General features: G+C 43.5%; 1 protein-coding gene and 1 pseudogene across 1 annotated transcript; both read left to right on the top strand.

Annotated features, from left to right (window-relative positions):
- Positions 1–3,661: 3,661 nt before the first annotated feature.
- LOC149102212 (uncharacterized) lies at positions 3,662–7,566 on the top strand (annotated as a pseudogene).
- A 5,649-nt stretch (positions 7,567–13,215) lies between these two features.
- Positions 13,216–19,424, top strand: LOC149102211 (uncharacterized). The gene is made up of 5 exons (XM_089275163.1): positions 13,216–18,131; positions 18,248–18,302; positions 18,510–18,635; positions 18,803–18,908; positions 19,219–19,424. The coding sequence occupies exons 1-4, from the start codon at positions 17,086–17,088 to the stop codon at positions 18,812–18,814; spliced, it is 1,239 nt and encodes a 412-aa protein (XP_089131289.1). The 5' UTR covers positions 13,216–17,085; the 3' UTR covers positions 18,815–18,908; positions 19,219–19,424.
- Positions 19,425–19,951: the final 527 nt, after the last annotated feature.

The following is a 19,951-nucleotide window of genomic DNA, read 5'->3' as shown; positions in this document are numbered from 1 at the left end:
AAATACATAGACGACGGTGGTTACAGTCCCAAAGGCAAAGCAAAGAAGTACAAGAAGGGCAAGAAGACAGAGGCAGAAAAGTTACAAGAAGGGTGGGAAGATTTCGAACCCTGGAGAAAAGGACTGAGCTATGACTCGGACTAAGAAGAAAAAGGCACCCCCGAGGAGAAGGAAAAGTACTTGTCGTCAACGAGGGTATGGGATCGACATCCAAAAATAGTTGGGCAAGACTGGGATCGAGTTTCATTGGCCCGGTTATCAGTACATGGGACCTGGTACCAAACTGAAGAAACGTTTAGCGCGAGGAGACCCAGGGATCAATCGTCTGGACCGACTGGCCAAACAACACGACATTGACTATTCCAGGGCCAAGAACTTACAGGACAAATGGAAAGCCGACGCCAAGATGATCCAAGCCATCGACAATTTACCCGGACGTAAAACCATGACAGAACGCATTGTTAAGAAAATCATGCAAGCCAAGAAACGTTGGAAATTGTAAAAGTTTTTTATTGTTGTTGTTGTAAAAATAAAAAATACACTTTTTTGTTTCAAAAAGTCTGTTTTATTTTTTTCACAACTCACACACCATACCACCGTGGTACAGAGTATCCGAGACACTCGATCTCACCATCAGTCGTTCGATCCTTATTTGGTCTCCGAACGTTGACGAAGACACGAATAACAACCTAAACCTAAGTCTGGTGATAAAATCGTACAGTCTATAAGGGGTGTTGAAATAAAACATTCGGTACACCTCCGTGCGTATATGATCGTACGAAATGATATGGAAGGGAAAGAACACGGTGCCGTGAATGTACAGGGGACTTCGTCCCTCCGTGGTTCGCACAAAGTTCTCCAACTCGCGATAGTAACGGAACCACACCGTGACCGGGATGGGATAAGGCAAGTGATTCCACGAACGCGTCAACGAATTGTGCGTCTCAAAGGGTCTTCCCGTGTCTCTAAACTGCCACATGGCGCTATGAATTCTTCTTCGTTGTTCAAACACTGTGAAGAAAAATAAAAAACAGCGTCAGGTCCATAGTCTGTCCTCGTTGTAAAGCGATGGACCGCCCGGAAAGGGTAATACACAGAGATGTTGAATAACAACATCCCTTTGTCCCTCCACGCGTCTAAAGAAGAGTCTGAAGTTTTGAATTCGAATCAAGTTATACGTCGAGTAAGGAGTATTGAATATGAACAGACGGTACAAAACAGCCCTGATCTCTCGGGTCGGTTCCACGGGAAGATGCACGCAACCGTGCACGTACATGACTCGATTCGAAAACAGAGTCACGAAATTTTCGAGCATGACATAATAACGTTGCCAAATGTCCGGGTCCACATCATACGGCATTTCATGCCACATATACGATCCCTCGTGATGACTGCGCATAGGTCTATTCTCACTACGGTATCACTCCAACTCTTGCTCCAGTCTCGCTAGGCTATTCGTACCTGCCGGTAACGCGAACGGGTCATCATCATCATCGTCCTCCTCGAGTTCCTCATCGGTTTCCAACACGATCCCAGGCAGATCCGTGTTGATCACGCGTCGGCAGTTGCCGCAGGTTCGAACCTGTCTTTCCATCTCCTGGTAGCAACGTCGATGCATGACCATACCGCAGCAAGGAGTGCGTTGACATATCGCCAGAGAATCAATGTTAATGTCTCTCTGACAAATAAAACAAACTTGTTGAAGCGGCGTTTCTTCGGGTATCTGACCCCGAAGGCGACGACTACGTCTCGGTTCATCTTCGGGTGATCGCAAACGACGACGTACTCGTCTCGGTTCTTCTTCGGGTGACAGACCTCGAAGGCGGCGGCTGCTGCGTCTAGGTTCAGTCGACATGACCAAACTGAAAAACACCGAATGCGTTCGCCTCGCTTTATGTCAATCATGCACCAATCAAACGATAAAAGCCAAAATCACGTGTGCAGAGTAGACCAGAGGATAGGGGGTATCCCCCTCCCATGCCCCACGGTCAGAGACTGGACCCCAGGTCGAGCGCAACCTGGTATCCAGTTTCGACGCGCGTATAAAAGAAGCGAGTCGAACTGTTCACGGCACTCTGAGTGTCTTCACTTGTATCGAGCGCTGATCATGGCTGAGATCACTGACGAGGAGATGAATCAACAGATGGACCTACATGAAGAATCAGTGAGTATAAAGTGTACCCTATGCGAGCAAGTCATCCTCAGAACCGAAACCTGCTCTCGGACCAAGTGTTGTCGTTACTACGTTCATTACGATTGCTACACCCAGGCACTCGATAATCAGTTGAACAAGGGTGTGATCAAAGAGAAGTTGTACTGCCAGATCTGTCACTCGTTGTGTATGCTAAGTGCGCTCGTGTACATCTTGGACTGACCATGGAACTGAGTATAATCACTACTCCCATAGAGATTTACCTTCGTTTGGACTTGAGATTTTGTTTCGTCGTGTTTTGCGGTTACAACTTCGGAAGACATCTTTGTCACGTCTTGTTCATCACCTTCTTTTCATAGAGTTACTGGGATTGGCTGCCCAATGAAATCCAGACCTACATTGTTCACCTCAACGAGTCCCAGTCTCTCATCGACCGACGTGAAAGTGAATCGTGGAGAGAACTCTATAACGAGATACAGACCTTCGCAAATGTCCAATCAGAATGGGGACTAGGTCACCTCAAAGTCAAGCTAGAGACATGTCTGCTAGAGTATTGTCCAAAAGGAAGAGTTCCAGGACTCAAAAATAAGCATATGGTCGTGTCGGCATTCTATAGAGACGGACAAAACAATAAGAGAGAAATATTTTTAGGGTACGGGTTTAATCATGCCTATTACAGAATAGCAGACGTTAAGAGACTTTCACTCTTTTAGAGTCACTGGGATCGACTACCTCCAGAAATACAATGTTACGTGATTCACCTGGCTACGAGGCAAATCCTACTCGAGTGCAGAAGAAACAAAAAGTTACGTCGTCTTCACAAAGAAATATTAGCCTACGCAAAACTGAAAGAAGAATGGCGCATGGGACACATTAAGATTGTTACATGTATCTGTAGAGAAAATAAATTCGAATATTTTAAAATATACGGATGTTACATCGACATTGACGATAAACCTCAAAAAACGTATTTAGCCGACTCTTACAAAAATGCCAAGAGACGTGCCCCCGTAGAAAAGACTTTTATCCACCCTGTTCATGAATACTATACTAAATACGCTCATAATAGATGGTTAAGAAAAAATCGTACCAACTCTCTTACAGAGTCACTGTGATAAGCTACCGCAAGAAATACAGTGTTACGTGATTTCATTGGCAACTTGGCAACACATACTCGACCGCAGGAACAATGAACTATTGAATAAACTTTTAGATTATGCAGAACTGAAAAGACAATGGGGTCTCGGTCACATAGAAATACGAACGAGGAAATGTAAACTAAACGTCTGTAAAATGATGTATGGACAAACCCCTTATCACACGGCTTTCTGTGGTCATTATGTTAACATTCGTAACGAGAAAAGGAAAGTCTATTTAGGATTTAGTTTTAAAAACGCGTTTAGTAATGTAAGTAAGAAAAAATCGTTCTTGTTCTCTGCTGATGTATGATTGGTTCTTGTAAAAAATATAAAGCGATGTTTGTGTCATTCTATCATTCAAATTGTACTCATGTCTTCACAGAACAGACGGACCCACGACGAGGCGTTCTTCGACGAAGACGATGATGATGACTGGATCTTTGATCCGGCTCTCGACCAAGTGATGACCCAAACCGGTGGTGGTAGCGGTACAAGACCACTCCTAGAATTCGAATTAAGACCCGTAGGCGCTCGCCGCAACTGGCGAAACGTCCTCAACAAACAAAGATTCGAAGCCACGCTCAAACAACATAGAGATGTTTCTCCCAGGGACAACCTAGGTCAAGAATTGACTCATGCCCTTCAACGATCCATCGAGCAACAAATCGCTCAGGATCCTACCCTGAAACCCAACTCCACGGTCCATTTCACCATGCAGTCCAGTGCCTTCACGCACGCTTTTCAATCCAACACTTTCACCGTGCGAGAATTCGAAGAAGGGAGTGAAAGACTAGACACTTATCTCCAGTCTCTCGCGGCCAAACTCAACTCCAACGAAGAATTCACCCCCGATGACACTTTTACAATGGAAACCACTTTCATACGCACCCCAGGCCCGGGGCGTGGTCACGGAAAACGATACAAACCTAGCTGTGCGGCCGTACGGGGAATCGTCAAACGTCAAAAACAAAGACAATCTCTGCTGCGCTCGCGCTATGGTCACCATGAAAGTCCTGGTAAACACGAACTGGAATTCACGAGACCAAGATTATCACAATCTCAAACAGGGGCGACCCGTACAAGAGCGATTGGCCAAAGAACTCCACCGTCTAGCCAACGTCCCCGAAGGACCTTGCGGTCTTCCCGAGTTGCAGCAGTTTCAGGCCGCGTTACCTGGGTACCAACTAAAGGTCCTTTCCATCGATCCACCGCACATGCTCATCTACGCGGGACCCGTACCCTCGGACAAGATCATTCGCCTCGTCAAAGAAGACAGTCACTACGACGGATGCAATTCGTTTAATGGATTCCTCAACAAATCCTACTTCTGCGACGAATGCAATCGAGGATACGATCACGACGACTTTCAAAATCATCCCTGCGACGGTAAATAGTGTCCCGCCTGCAAACGAAAAGGACTGTCCCGATTGCATCGAAGCCAAACGACCCCTAGCGCGTGGCAAGTTTCCCACACCCACCTCGATCTGCCGGTTGTGCCACAGAAAATTCTTCGGAGACCAGTGCTACAACTACCACCTGCAACGACGGAGCCTCAACATCCCATCCATCTGCGACACTTACAAAAAGTGTCCAGACTGTTGTCACGTCTACGAACCAAAAGACAGGACTGGACGTGGAGGTGCCCGTCGTGACCAAGATCACGTGTGCGAATGGGGTGAATGCCTCATCTGCGAAAAAAAAGTCTTTCTACCGACTCACCGATGTTACATCCAACGCATCCCCGAAGACGAAGACGAGCCCAAAAAGAAACGCGTGCCACGCGACGAAGTGAGAGACCGTCCCTTCGAAGAACCCGAACCTGGTGATCCGGACACACGGGTCTGGGTGGACAGAGATCCACCCCTTCAAGTGTACTGCGACTACGAAGCCATCACCGACGCCGAAGGGAATCAGACACCCATTCTACTCTGCCTAGAAGACGATGAAGAGGATAATTTCTGCTCCTTCTACGGTCCCACCTGCACCGCTGACATGTTCGACCACCTCGAATCCCTCGCCGTCGACGTGGACGGAGACGATCGGGACGTCATCGTCATCTTCCACAATCTCAAAGGCTACGACGGCATGTTCATCCTGCAACACTGTTACGCCACGCATCGAGAAGTCACGGACCAGATCACCGTAGGCACCAAGATACTGTCCCTGAGATCCGACAGACTGACTTTCAAAGATTCACTGTGCTTTCACCCGTTCCCGCTGGCCAACTTTCCAGCTACATTCGGGATAAACGAACTGTGCAAGGGATTCTTCCCGCACAAATTCAACACCCAAGAAAACCAAGATTACGAAGGATCCATGCCACCGCGCGACATGTACGATCCCGACGGCATGTCCGCCAAAAAGAAAGCCGAATTCGAACGGTGGCACCAAGAGAAAGTCAACGACAACTACCATTTCGTCCTACGGCGAGAAATGGAAGCCTACTGCGAGTCGGACGTCAAACTCCTCAAAGCAGGCTGTCAAAAGTTCCGACAAGAATTCAAACAAAAAGCCGACTTCGACCCCATGGAGAAATGCGTCACCATCGCCTCCGCCTGCAACCGATTCTGGCGCAAGAAACTAGTCCCGCCCAACACCATCGCCTCCAGACCACCTCGAGGATGGCACGGAGCCAGATCCAATCAGTCTGTCAAAGCCCTGAAATGGCTAGCCTGGCAAGAACACCTGTTACAACATACTGACCAAGGCGATCGTATCCGTACCGTACGAAACGGAGGTGAAGTACGCCTAGCCAATCACCTCGTCGACGGTTACGATCCCACCACTCGAACCGTCTACGAATTCCACGGATGTCTATGGCACGGGTGTCCTCGCTGTTTCCCTCGCCAAGGCGACAGATATCCCATCTGCCACACCGATCGAACTCTACAGGAAGTCTACGAGTCCACGCTCAAGAAACACGCCCTTCTCAGGCAACGCGGCTACCAGCTCCACGTCAACTGGGAATGCGAGTGGGACCTGGAGGTCAAAACCGACCCAGATCTACGTCAGTTCCTAGACACGTTCCAAATCGTCGAACCGCTCGAGCCCAGAGAAGCCTTCTTCGGAGGTCGCACGAACGCCGTCAAACTGCATCACGTGACCAACGTGACCCAAGGAGAGAAAACCAAGTACGTCGACGTGACGTCGCTCTACCCCTGGGCCAACAAGGAAGGCGAATACCCCGTAGGACACCCGCAAGTCATCGTCAACCCCGAAGATCAAGACATCCACCACTACTTCCGAATGGCCAAAGTGGACATACTGCCTCCTCACGAACTATACCATCCCGTTCTACCTTTTCGGCACGGAGGTAAACTCACCTTCCCACTCTGCCGCTCGTGCGTGGAAAACGAAATGACCAAACCACTCCTAGAGAAATCTCATCACTGCCCTCACACGGCCGAAAATCGCACACTCCGAGGGACCTGGTGCACGCCCGAAATCCAGAAAGCCGTTGCCGTGGGATACACGCTCCACAAGATACACGAAGTCCACCATTTCCCACCAGAACAACGCCGTAAAGGACTCTACGCAGATTACGTGAACACCTGGCTAAAAATCAAACAGGAATCCGCTGGCTACCCTAACTGGTGTAACACCCCCGAAGACAAGGCACGCTACGTGCACCAATACCAACAGAAAGAAGGCATCGCTCTAGATCCAACCATGATCCAGAAAAATCCCGGCCGCAAAGCCACCGCCAAACTCATGCTCAACTCCTTCTGGGGCAAGTTCGGTGAAAACCTACACAAACCCACCACCCAAGTGGTCTACAACGCAGCGCAACTCTTTGCCCTCGTTTCCAACCCCTTCAACGACATACGACAAGTCAGAATCGCCAACGAGGAAGCTCTAGAAGTCGTACACGCCGAACTCGAGGACAACCAACCCGACAACGGACGAATCAACATCTTCGTGGCAGCTTTCACCACCTGTTGGACTCGTCTCAAATTGTACAGCTACCTGGAACAGTTAAAGCAACAAGTTCTCTACTTCGACACCGACTCCGTCATCTACTCGCACAAACCAGGTCAAGTCGATGTTCCGCTAGGTGATTACCTGGGCGAGATGACCAACGAACTCGACGATGGCGATTTCATCACCGATTTCACTGCCGCTGGACCCAAAAATTACGGATACAAAACCAACCAAGGCAAAGTATGCTGCAAAGTCAGAGGCTTCTCACTCAATGTACGAGGATCCAGACAACTCAACTATGACGTCATGCGACAAAATCTCCTCGACGAAATCACACAACCTCTCGATGATTAACGACGGCATATCAACGTCGTCAACCCCAACTTCTTCTGGAGAAACCCAGCCACCAAATATCTCAAAGTCATCACAGGAACTAAACGATACGGACTCGTCTTCGACAAACGTGTCGTAGACCCGAACACTTTCATGTCGTTTCCGTACGGATACACACCAATGTAATTTTTACTCCCTGGAATCAATAAAATCAATTGTGAAACTCACTTCCTGTCTCGCGCCTTATTTGGGCATGCGCGCGCGTGACGTCATGGGCGCCATGTTTTGCCTTTCAATGCGCCATCTTGGATTTAAAAATTTAAAAGAATGTATGGGAATATACAGGTCACGTGGTATCATCCCTGAACGCTGATTGGTTACGGCCCCTATGAGCGTGCTTCACTACTTTTGCAAAATTTAGATTAAAGCACTTGTTAATGATTGTGCAAGGTTCGAGATAATTAGTTCCTCATGAAAACTAATCCTGGTTCTTGTTTACTTTTGATTTCTGGTCCCTCGATATTTCAAATTGTTCAATGGTTTTGCGAAAACTTCTGATGATGGAATTTTGCCGTTTAACGAGGAGTCTCAAAGGCGGAATGATTGTTACCAGCCGCCATTAAATTACAGTTACTACCTCTAGTATTAATCTCTAACTATCTTGCCCCGTCCTCCCGAGTTGAGTTTGTAAAGACTTCTTGTCTTCCCTCTCCTAGATTGTGATCCGCACCCTTCAGCAATCAGTATTCACGTTGAAAGAGAGCAAACGTGCGTGTTAAAATCAGAGGAAATTCAACTTGTTTATAATTGAAGAAGCTGTAGCAAAGCATGCGACAATTTGCTTGGTCTTTGTATTGATTGTCATGAATTATATGTGAAATTGATTTACTATCTGTGATACTTTCGTCATTAACTTTCAAACTGAAGTTTGGCCTTTCCGTGGAGGCAGGGAAGTTGTATGATAACAACACTTTGTTACTTCTTTGTTGCATTAGTTAAATTAGCTTCGTTATTCTCTGCACTGGTAAATTGACTGATGTATTGATATTGCCAGGAGAAGTGAGATGTTGATCATATTACAGACAAGTTAAAAAGCAAGATAATTTGGAAATCAACGGAGGGTTTTGCGATTGCGCACTCATCTCTATCAGGCGCGAAAAAAAATTAAATTCAAAAAAAAAAAGAACAAATAAATTCAAAAAAAAAAAAAACTGAAAATAACTTAGTAAGCCTCGAATACAATTACCGCAAGCGAAGAGCAAAAGACTCTACACATGACTTAATGTTGTCCGTCGTTGGTGAAAACTTTTTGAAAAACAAACATAATTAAAATCAACTTTGATACCTAATTTGAATCTTAGTTTAGCACGTGAAAGCAGGACCTTTGTAAAATTATTGCATTTTGCAAATTCTATATCCACTGTCAACATAAACCCTTAACCCTTTTTCAACTTTCCTTCCCTGTGAGTTTGAATTTGGCGGGTTTCTGCCAAATAAACACGCATGCTAATTATCATAATATTGCGTCAAAATTCTACATTCTTTAGCATTGTGCATATTTCTTTTAAACCGAAATATTTCAACAAACTATTTTCATTACTTTGTTGGGTTAAAAAACATTATAGGAAAGAAAACCTGCGAAACTTTTATTATTCATTGACGACTAATTTTCAGCTTTTGATCACGTTCACTATTAGTTAATGAGCCGTCTGGCTGGTCTTCGCTGGGAATCCCCTTTCGTTTGCTAAAGATTTGTTTACATTCCGATCATACCATTGCTCGTAACAAATTTGGTTCATAAAATGTCAAAGCTCAGTAGAAGTTGAAATTGCTCGTTTGATAAAATAAACACCATGTCCTGTAAAGTTCCTCAAAATTCTAATCATCAGTAATCAGTGATCAGTAATTTTCACTTGCCGCGTACATACTAAAGCTCTGTCCGTGTCAATTCGAGTATGCGGAAAAATAGTTTTAAGTTTGCCATGGTCTAAAACCTTTTTTTCATGGTGAATGGTAATAAGTAACGATGAATTAATTCAGAAAAGTAACCTTAAATGAGTGAAAGTTGCACGATATAAAAGAGATTGTTCCTACATCACTCACACCATTAAAAAGCGAAATGAAAAATTAAAAGTCTTTCTGGCGAGTAAGCCAAATACAATATAATGCTGTCCTTTCCAATAACTAACTGCTCACCGAAAGCAAACCTGAGTGAAACTAACCACAAGCAAACAGTGCATTTGGCGTACTGCGTTCCATAAAAACCTTGCAATTCTTCTTTCTTTTCAGGAAATCTTTAGCAAATTGAAGCGCCTTCTCAGTAGGTTTTGTTTAGCAGTGTAAATGAAAAGGAAGGCTCCGGTTGGCAACCAGCAGCTACTTTTGAAAACACGATGTCAAAAACTGACAAGCTCATTACAAATCCAATCATCTCTCCTCCAATGCGTTTTGCTGCCCCGTGAGATTTTGCACGATCAGCGTACAAATAAGTTCCTAGTAAAATAAATAAACTGAGTTGAATAATTTTTTTGCCACAAAAATTCTGGCCAAGTCGCATGGATTTTGCATCTTTGGTTTTTGATTTATCTGCACACTTCATAGTATTTTTGAAAGGCGTGAATCAAACAATAAAAATAAGTTACAAAGAGAAAAGAAGTTTTTCTTTCTTGTGCCTTCCAAAACGTAAAATGTGCATCGCCTCTCACGCCTGAACAAATCTACTTTCCCTGAAGAAAAATATAACACTTTTTCGGGTTCTTTAAATCGTTGAGTTAACACTGAGTTAACCTATGATCACGACAGTCTCGAAACCATTCAGGGTTATCGATGATTTTAATGTGAAAAAAGGAGTTACCACTCCCTATTGATCTTGCGATAGATCCGACCACCGCCCCCCTCCCCCCCTTTCCCTCACATATAGCCACAATGCACTTGAGTTCTAGATTTCCTCAGATATATTTTTGTAAAAGTGCTCAATACCTTATTCTTGCAATATCAATACTATGATTATAATAATTTGCTACTCGATTGACTTTGGTGCTTGACAAAAAAAATATTCAAACAGGTGAGAGCGCATCGAAGTAGCCTGCGTAGCAGCCGTTTCCTTTCCTTTTCCAGGCAGAGAGATCGAACAAGCGAGTGAGCAAGCGGGTGAGCGGAAGAGCACGCCTGGGGTGAGCAAAAACTTATTTTTCGCACTAGCTCGCAGTTTCGTTCCCTTCGCGTGCTTTTTTGGAAACGCTGCTACGCAGGCTAGCATCGAAGAGGATTCGTAATGACATAAACCGTATTCCCTCGATTCAACACCTACACCGATTAAATAAGTGCCCCTTCTAGAACACGTGGCCCACAGAATCATGAAATTTTAAATACTTAAAGATCTGTAAACTCGAGCCACCCCTATCTCTCAACGAAACCAGAATGAATGCAAAGCAAATTTACCCCAGGTTCTCACCAAAAATTTCTTGTATTGAGAGGAAGGCTTAAGGTTAATTAATGCAAAAAAAGCTTGTAAACTTACCGTGAAGACGATGATGATAATGGATCAGTCGTGATACTCGTATGCATTGTGAAACTACAGAAGAATAAAACAAGTCAATAAAAAAATGCTGCTGGATAGTTCTTTATCACTGTTGTTCAATAACGTAGTTAGCATCTTTTGCGGAGCAAGAATATCGAAAAGAGACAAAAAAAATTGCGCCTGTACCCCAGTCTCGCATATTTTTTACGTGTTCCAGTTTGTCCCTGGTAGGTGAAGCAAAAATCAGGAGAGTAAGATTACATGGAGGTAGTTGGCATGCCTTCCAAAGGTTACCCTGCCTTCAAGCGTGTGACCCCTACAACCAGGGAGCCCCTCCCCTCGAACCAACCTCACTTCTCTTGTAAACTGTTCGCTGCTATTTATATTGAAATGTGTAAAAAGCTCTCTCGCCGGGGGCAAGGGGGAAGGGGGAAGATTCTGTATTGAGGGAAGCCATCTAACCAGGGAGAAAATGTTTTCGTCGTAAACAGGCTATCATGTTTCACGCGGCTGTCATGTTTCACAGACTGTCATGTTTCACGTGAAGTTGTAACGTGATTTGATTCTTGTTTACGTCGTCAAGCATTCTTAAAAGTGTTACCTAGCCATACTTTGACAAGTACAAACAAAAACATTTCTTGAAATACCTACCATAAAATAACATCAAAAGCCCTGCTGCTCAAGCGCGATGTTGAGTTATGAAGTGACAATTGGAGGTTTCTTTGCAAACTCCACTGGAAAAGTTGAAAATTTACATGGACATGTCAATTGTAATTTACAGTATGTAAATCTTGATTTACATTCTTTGTAAATTACAATTTACATGTTAGGGTTTTGTAAAATAAAATTACAGGAAATTTACAGCTTTTAGTACAGCATGTAAATGTTCTGTAAATAGTGATTTACATTGTCTTTGTCGACAATGATCATTTGAAGAACATGTAAAAACTTGTAAAATATTTTACGCACTTTTACAGTATCTGGCTTTGTAAAAAACATGTAAATTGCTTTGCTAAACCATGTGAGGAACGTGTAAATAATTCAAGCGAATGCTGTAAAAAGTCTGGAAATGTTATGTTTGTAACCCTGTAAAAACCATGTAAATGAAAAAAGGGGGCCTGTAAGAAACATGTAAAAACCATGTAAATGAAAAAAGGGGGCCTGTAAGAAACATGTAAAAACCATGTAAATGAAAAAAGGGGGGCTGTAAGAAACATGTAAAAACCATGTAAATGAAAAAAGGGGGCCTGTAAGAAACATGTAAAAAGCATGTAAATGAAAAAAGGGGGCCTGTAAGAAACATGTAAAAAGTATGTAAATGAAAAAAGGGGGCCTGTAAGAAACATGTAAAAACAATGTAAATGAAAGAAAGGGAGCCTGTAAGAAACACGTAAAAACCATGTAAATGGAAAACCTAGAAGTTGCACGGGTGCGACACCGCACTAACGAAGCTGTCTTCTTGTGAACTTTCCGCGCATCCACAACGACAAAATAAAACTAGAATTGTTACTGCACATGCAGGCGTCCCAAGCTTACGTCTCTAGAAAAGAGAAAAATTAATTCTCGGACACGTACGTATTTATTCATGAAGGACCATGAAAGCGTCACGTGTTGTGTGAGTTCAAGACGGAAAGAGCCCTGGTGACCGAGTTTGAACTGACGCGGAGTTAGGTTAGGCAGGGAACCATAAGGAACACCCAACGACCGTTTCCTCTCGAATGCTTTTCAACGCTGTTTTAGGCTATCTGGTGTACTTTCAAAGCTCTGTAGGTTAATTTTAGGTTGCGCAAAAAAATTTATCTGTTCGGTTATTCTAGAGGAGCTTGGGTATTCTCGAACTTATTAGGGCTTTTTTGTCCATTTCCCGAAAACGTTAGGTCTTATCGCCTTTCCGAAAATGATAGCTGACTTTTTTTCGGTACCCAAAATGACATTTTTAACAATCCGAAAACAACAAACATTAAACTTCTCATATCGCGAAAGTTCGAGGTCACAGTTGTGCCCCTGAACCGCTGAGAATGAACGAAATATCATCGATTTAGAGCGTTAAATATTCCGAAACATGCACATTCTACAAGTAAGATTAATACAACTAAGTCTGCCCTTGCATGTTCACTGTTTCTTTGTCTTTTGTTTTGTTTTGTTTTGTTTTGTTTTGTTTTGTTTTGTTTTGGTGATTTCTACCGTTTTGTACTTTCATTGCCATCACTGTTATCCCAGTCCCTTTATAAGAGCATACCAGCCTTGTGATTGCACCCGGTTCACATGACTCCTGTGGGTAATGCCCGCTGAAAGTGCACCAAATTACGCGAGCGTCACCCGTCATAGTACGTACTATAGTACGAGCCTAGTACGGTAGGATACTACAACCGGACGATTTTATGCCGGCTGACTCTAAGGGTGAAGTCACATTTTACAAACCCGTCATATCAAAACCATTTGTCGTTTTATTCAAACTTCTGCTATGAAAAAATAACAAAAGCTGGAAAAATAACTGTTTATACCGTGAATTGATGACAACAAGCTATAAAACGACTGGCGAGTGGACTCACAGAGTCTGTAGGATCTTACATCCGAGCGTTTAAAATTATGGGTAGCTCTCGGTGAAAAGTAAACTTCCGAAGTCGCCTCTGATAAGGAAATTTCTCCTTTCATGTAAGCTACTTCAATGGAAATAACCGATGAAAAACTGTTAGCTCCGCAGATCGGAGATGGAAAGCTGCGAAGGGAAAGAAATTGAACTCCTGGCTGTGTACTATAGTATGGGTATGGCCGGGTGAGGGAACTTTAAGGGTCATGTCACAATACAGCCGTCTAAAATCAAGACCATTGTCATTTAATTCAATTTAGCTTCATTAAGGATTGTTATACTGTAAACTGGGGACTACAAACCATGAATCGAGTGATATTGCACTCCTGACCGCGTCGTGTAGAGTCTGTAGGATCCTACGGCCGGGTGATTAAAAGCTGGGTAGCCCTGACTGAACATGATCTGAACTCTAACAACGTACCATTTGATTTTTTACTCCCACGCAGTTCAGACAAAAGCGCGAAATACAGCAGTAATGTTTTGTCACTGTTTGCCGATAAAATTCCGCAAACGGAATGATTTTGGGCTCCTCCGGTGTCGTACTATAGGATGCTACGGCCGGGCGATTTAATGATGGGTAGCCCTCAGCGAAAAATTAAAATTCAAAAGTCGTCTCAGAAAAGGCCATTTCTCATTTCATTTACTCTTCTTGAATGAAAAATATTCGCTAACGCCGATAATCGGAGATAGAAAGCTGGGCTGTGTACTATAATATGGTTACGATCGGGTGAGTTTCTGCCGGGTAATTCTAACTGTTGAAGTCCCATTCTACAGCCGTCTCAAATCAAGACCATTATTGGCTTTTAATTTAAGCTTCTGTTATAAAAATAAAAGTAAATAGGGCTTGTTATACCGTGCATTGGGCACGACAAGTCACGAAAGGAATGAAATTGCGCTCGTGGCCGCGTCGTGTAGCGTCTGTAGGATCCTGGGGCCGGGCGATTTAATGATGGGTAGTCCTCGGTGAAAATTAAACTTCTGAAGTCGCCTCAAATAGGGAAATTTCTCCTTTCATCTAAGTTGCTTCAATGGAAATAACCGATGAAAAACTGTGAGTGTCGCCGATCTGAGATTGAAAGCTGTGAAGGAAATGAAATTGGACTCCTGGCTGTGTACTATACTATGGGTATGGCCGGGTGAGGGAACTCTAAGGGTTATTTCACAATTTACAGCCGTCCCAAATCAAGGCCACTGTCGTTTAATTTAAGCTTCTGCTATAAAAAAAACCTCAATAAGGATTGTTGTACCGTACATTGGGAACACCAAACCTTAAAAGGAATTAAATTGCGCTCCTGGTCGCGTCATTTAGAGGCTGTAGGATCCTACGGCCGGGCGATTTAATGGCAGGCAGCCCTAACTGAACTTAATCTGACATATAGCCGCTTACCATTTGATTTTTTAATGCCACACATTTCAGACAAAAGTGCAAAATACAGTTACAACGTCTCATGCCGCTGCCTGCCGATAAAAATGCTGCAAATGGAATGATTTTTTGCTCCTCTGGTGTCATGTACTCCGGGCATGTACTATAGGATCCTACGGCCGGGCGATTTAATGACGGGTATCCCTTGCTGAAAAGTAAACTTCTGAAGTCGCCTCAAATAAGGGAATTTCTCCTTTCATCTAAGTTACTTCGACAGAACGATGGAAATATCCGATAAAAAACTGTGAGCGCCGCCGATCGGAGATAGAAAGCTATGAAAGGAATGAAATTGGACTCCTGGCTGTGTACTATAGCACAGGAACTCTGAGGGTGATTTATTTGACAATTTATAGCCGTATCAAATCAAGACCATTGTCATTTATTTAAGCTTCTGCTGCAAAGAAAAACGTCATTAAGGATTGTTAAACCTAACATTAGGGACAACAAGTCAGAAAACGAATTAAATTGCGCTCCTGGCCGCGTCATGTAGAGTCTGTAGGATCCTACGGCCGGGCGATTTAATGCCGGGTAGCCCTAACTGAACATGATCTGAAAAAAGCAGCTAACCATTTGATTTTTTAGTCCCACGCAGTTCAGACAAAAGCGCGAAATACGGAAAACAATGTTTTATGTCGCTGTTTGCCGATAAAATTCCGCAAAGGGAATGATTTTGGGCTCCTCCAATGCCGTACTATAGGATCCTACGGCCGGGCGATTTAATGATGGGTAGCTCTCAGTGAAAAATAAATTCTAAAGCCGCCTCAAGTAAGGCCATTTTTCGTTTCATCCACTCTTCTTGAATAAAAAATATTCGCTAACGCCGATAATCGGAGATAGAAAGCTGGGCTGTGTACTATAATATGGTTACGATCGGGTGAGTTCTTGCCGGGTAATTTTAACTGTTGAAGTCCCATTGTACAGCCGTCTCAAATCAAGACCATTATTGGCTTTTAATTTAAGCTTCTGTTATAAAAATGAAAGTAAATAGGGCTTGTTATACCGTGCAATAGGCACGACAAGCCATGAAAGGAATGAAATTGCGCTCATGGCCGCGTCGTGTAAGCATCTGTAGGATCCAAGGGCCGGGCGATTTAATGGTGGGTAACCCTCGGTGAAAAGTAAACTTCTGAAGTCGCCTCAAATAGGGAAATTTCTCCTTTCATCTAAGTTGCTTCAATGGAAATAACCGATGAAAAACTGTGAGTGTCGCCGATCTGAGATTGAAAGCTGTGAAGGGAATGAAATTGGACTCCTGGCTGTGTACTATAGTATGGGTATGGCTGGGTGAGGGGACTCTAAGGGTTAGTTCAGTTCACAATTTACAGCCGTCCCAAATCAAGGCCACTGGCATTTAATTTAAACTTCTGCTATAAAAAACCTCAATAAGGATTGTTGTACCGTACATTGGGGACAACAAGCCATGAAACGAATGACATTGCGCTCCTGATCGCGTCATATAGAGGCTGTAGGATCCTACGGCCGGGCGATTTAATGGCGGGTAGCCCTGACTGAACATGACTGAAATAAAGCAGCTAACTATTTGATTTTTTTAATGCCACGCAGTTCAGACAAAAGCGACAAGTGCAGTAATAATTTTGGAATCCTTCATGTGCTATGAGATCCCATGTTTGGGCTATTAATTCGATGCTAGTTTAGCATGCATAAGAGCTTGGTCCAACTTTGCTGTATTGACTGCGTGACATTTTTCTAAGTGATGATTGAAATCCCATTGACCTTTGTTGCGTAACATAGCTAATAACCGAACAAAGATTTTGCAATCAAAGTGCTATTGTCTTCCTCTCCATATCACATTTAACCAAGTTTCTGAGTCAAATAGGGTTAATGGGGTTTTTAATCTTGCCTGGCAGCCTTTGTCCGCGGCAAGGATGTAAGGTTAAAAGTCTTTCACTCCGCTTGTATTTTCCAGGTGAGGCATGCGGAAAGAGTGGCATGAGAGTCCCATAGAAGGGCATTAAGTGCAATAAAATTTCTCTTTTGGTGGAAAACATGGGCTCACTGCCCTTAAAACATCCATCGGGTTATGGAGTGGGTAATTTGAAGAAAATAATTGCGGCTAAAAACGACATTATCTTCAAACTTACCGCTCCAAACACGCCCATACCACCACAGACGATTAGTTCCACGATACCGTTAACGCATAACACTGTGACACCTGCAATAAGCGCCGATACCACAATCATAACCACCAACGGTCAACCATCCAACAGGACAACATCAGCTAACCCCATCAACATAGCTGCAAACACACTACAATCCTCCACCACATCACCAGCCATCATCAACAATGCACTACAGGAAAACAACACTAGTACTCCAGCAGCTAACACCGCACAGCCAAGCACCACACCACCGAGCACCACACCATCAAGCAGCACACTTCCAAGCACCACACCACTGAGCACCACACCATCAAGCAGCACACTTCCAAGCACCACACCACTGAGCACCACACCATCAAGCAGCACACTTCCAAGCACCACACCACCAGGCATCACACTACCAGGCATCACACTGCCAGGCACCACACCTCCAAGCACCACATTTGTAAGTGCCATACTACCAAGCACTACACCATCAAGCACCACACTTCCAAGCACCACACTGCTAGTCACCGCAGCACCAGGCACCGCACCATCAGGCACCACACTACAAAGTACCGCACCACCGAGCACCACACCTTCAAGCACCACACCATCAAACACCACACCATCATCAAGCATCACAATATCGGATAACACCACCATCGTATCCACCATAGCCACTACCAATACCAGACGTTCCACTAGAAAGAGGAAAGCGACGCAGAGGTTGGAGAAGGGTAAATATGATACAGAAGATGAAAACTGTGAAGCGGCTCTTTGCCAGCAGGTTCCTGAAAGGAAAAAGAGGAGAGGTGAACTCGCTGAAAACCAACAAAATTGGGTTTACTGCGAGGACTGCTTTAAATGGTTTCATTTTGAATGTGTCGGAATAGAGAGAGTTCCGGATGGACCGTACTTCTGCGGTTGCAAGACGAAAGAACTTAACCCGTCGTGAGTGTGTGATACTTTTTTCTTATCGCCCACTGAACGTTTCACATCTTTTGCGAGTTGTCAGATGATAGCTCTACTTTCGTAACCAAATTGTATTTCTTTTTCTCGTCAATCAGGAATTATCCATCCGGAATGTCACTTTTTCAATCTCCGGAACTCGCAGGTTTGAAGGTAGTATCCACAATCCAATTAGGGTGATATTAGCAGACTTCCCCTGTCTTTTTCAAATAGAAACAAAAAGAAGCCTTGATTCCTTCCAAATCGTCAATAGTTATAATTCATTGAATGCATGAAATAGTTGTGCATCAGTTATTTTCTATCTCGGTTATGGCTTTTAAGGGGTTCTAAAAATTGTATAATATTAAAATCTATTTACAGGACCACCTTAAGAATATCCTTTACGGGAACACCGCCAGCGCTAGGCATGCCCTTTTTAACGCCAGAAAGGAACACGAAGTTCTGATACACAGTTGTGACTGTACCAGTTATTTCACCGGGTCAAAGGTATGTGCAAAATTGTTGATAGTAGCTGTCTTTTTTTGTTATCAGTTAATTTATTCATTCGTAGAGTGTTTCGCTTATTATCGTGTTAATGATTATGATTACAGTTGTGATTGTAATTCAAGCACTTCTTAAAAAGTGTTGTAATTCTTTTTCCTCGGACTGATCAGAAGATTTACTAATGAAATAAAGTCATTTTTGCCGAGCATTTGGTCAGACTTTAAGCCAACCAACACCAGGATGATGAGCTACCTCATGTCCGTCTTAGTTCCTGAGGTAAGTTAGTCCTTCCTTTCTTTACCAGATGCTGCTTATCTAGTCAGCTCTCTGTACCACCCACCTATCTCTCAACTTTTCAATACCTGCTCTCCTACTCGCCTTACCAGCCTAATGTCTCACCTACCTAGAGCTGTTTTCGTTATTAGAGATTTCCTGTAGTTACCCTCTACCCGGCTATTCTCTGATGTACTTTTGTGAAATGTTTACTTGTTTGTGATATATTAAATAAGGCAAACGTCGGTAATTCTTATGAACACCATATTGCAGTTTCACTATTTTTCTTTGTTATTATTCTTGATTACCATAGGCATTGATTTATATGGTTACGATTAAAGAAGGTTGCTCAAGACAAACCGCGGAGAAGTTATTTGCAGTAAATCGAAATGCAGCAGATGCAGGACAAGACAACAATCGAAGCGAGGAGACTGATTCGGAATAATATCACGAAATGTTTGTTACTCCATTGCACTTTGCTGTCTGTTATGATTGAACATTAAAGAGATGAAAATGTAACTTTAAACGGTACACGTTTTCTTCTTATTTTAACTTGCAAACGATTTTGGTTTTTCAAGAGGAAACTTGCAAATAAAGGTAGCCATACCCCAACACAGAACTCTGAAATTTATTTCTTAGACTTACTTCCACGAAGAATAACGGTGTAGAGCATATACCCCCTAGTATAATCTGGGTCCGAAGAAGGAGATCCTGTAATGCGCCCTTTCATGTGCGTTGCCTGTCCGAAATTTTATATTGGTGAAAAATAACTACGATGCAATACGCTAGCGGGAAAGGCATTGTAAACAGATTGATGTCAGAGAAATGAAATACCTTCTATGCCTCCATGGGCTTTAATAACTATGCAGACAGACGCAATTGATGTTTTCAGTTTTTCTTGTGTCTGAGTTTGCACAAACTGAAAAACACCTCAATAACCCTAACTGATCTGAACAACTATAGTGGTCCAACCTATCTGTACATATAGGTTGGCTCGGCGGCAGAGGGGCACTCAAGGAAAGTTTGGTGGGGTCAAGTTAGGCGAG

Source organism: Orbicella faveolata, unplaced genomic scaffold (genome assembly GCF_042242905.1).
Source record: "Orbicella faveolata isolate gen_17 unplaced genomic scaffold, um_ofav_v1 contig_36, whole genome shotgun sequence".
Classification (NCBI taxonomy): Eukaryota; Metazoa; Cnidaria; class Anthozoa; order Scleractinia; family Merulinidae; genus Orbicella; species Orbicella faveolata.
This window is presented reverse-complemented; position numbering and strand designations above follow the sequence as displayed.

Coding starts and splice junctions, on each gene's coding strand:
- LOC149102211 (XM_089275163.1), top strand. CDS start 17,086: ATGGGCTCACTGCCCTTAAAACATCCATCGGGTTATGGAGTGGGTAAT. Junction 18,132..18,247: donor ACGAAAGAACTTAACCCGTC/GTGAGTGTGTGA, acceptor CTCGTCAATCAG/GAATTATCCATCCGGAATGT. Junction 18,303..18,509: donor CGGAACTCGCAGGTTTGAAG/GTAGTATCCACA, acceptor ATCTATTTACAG/GACCACCTTAAGAATATCCT.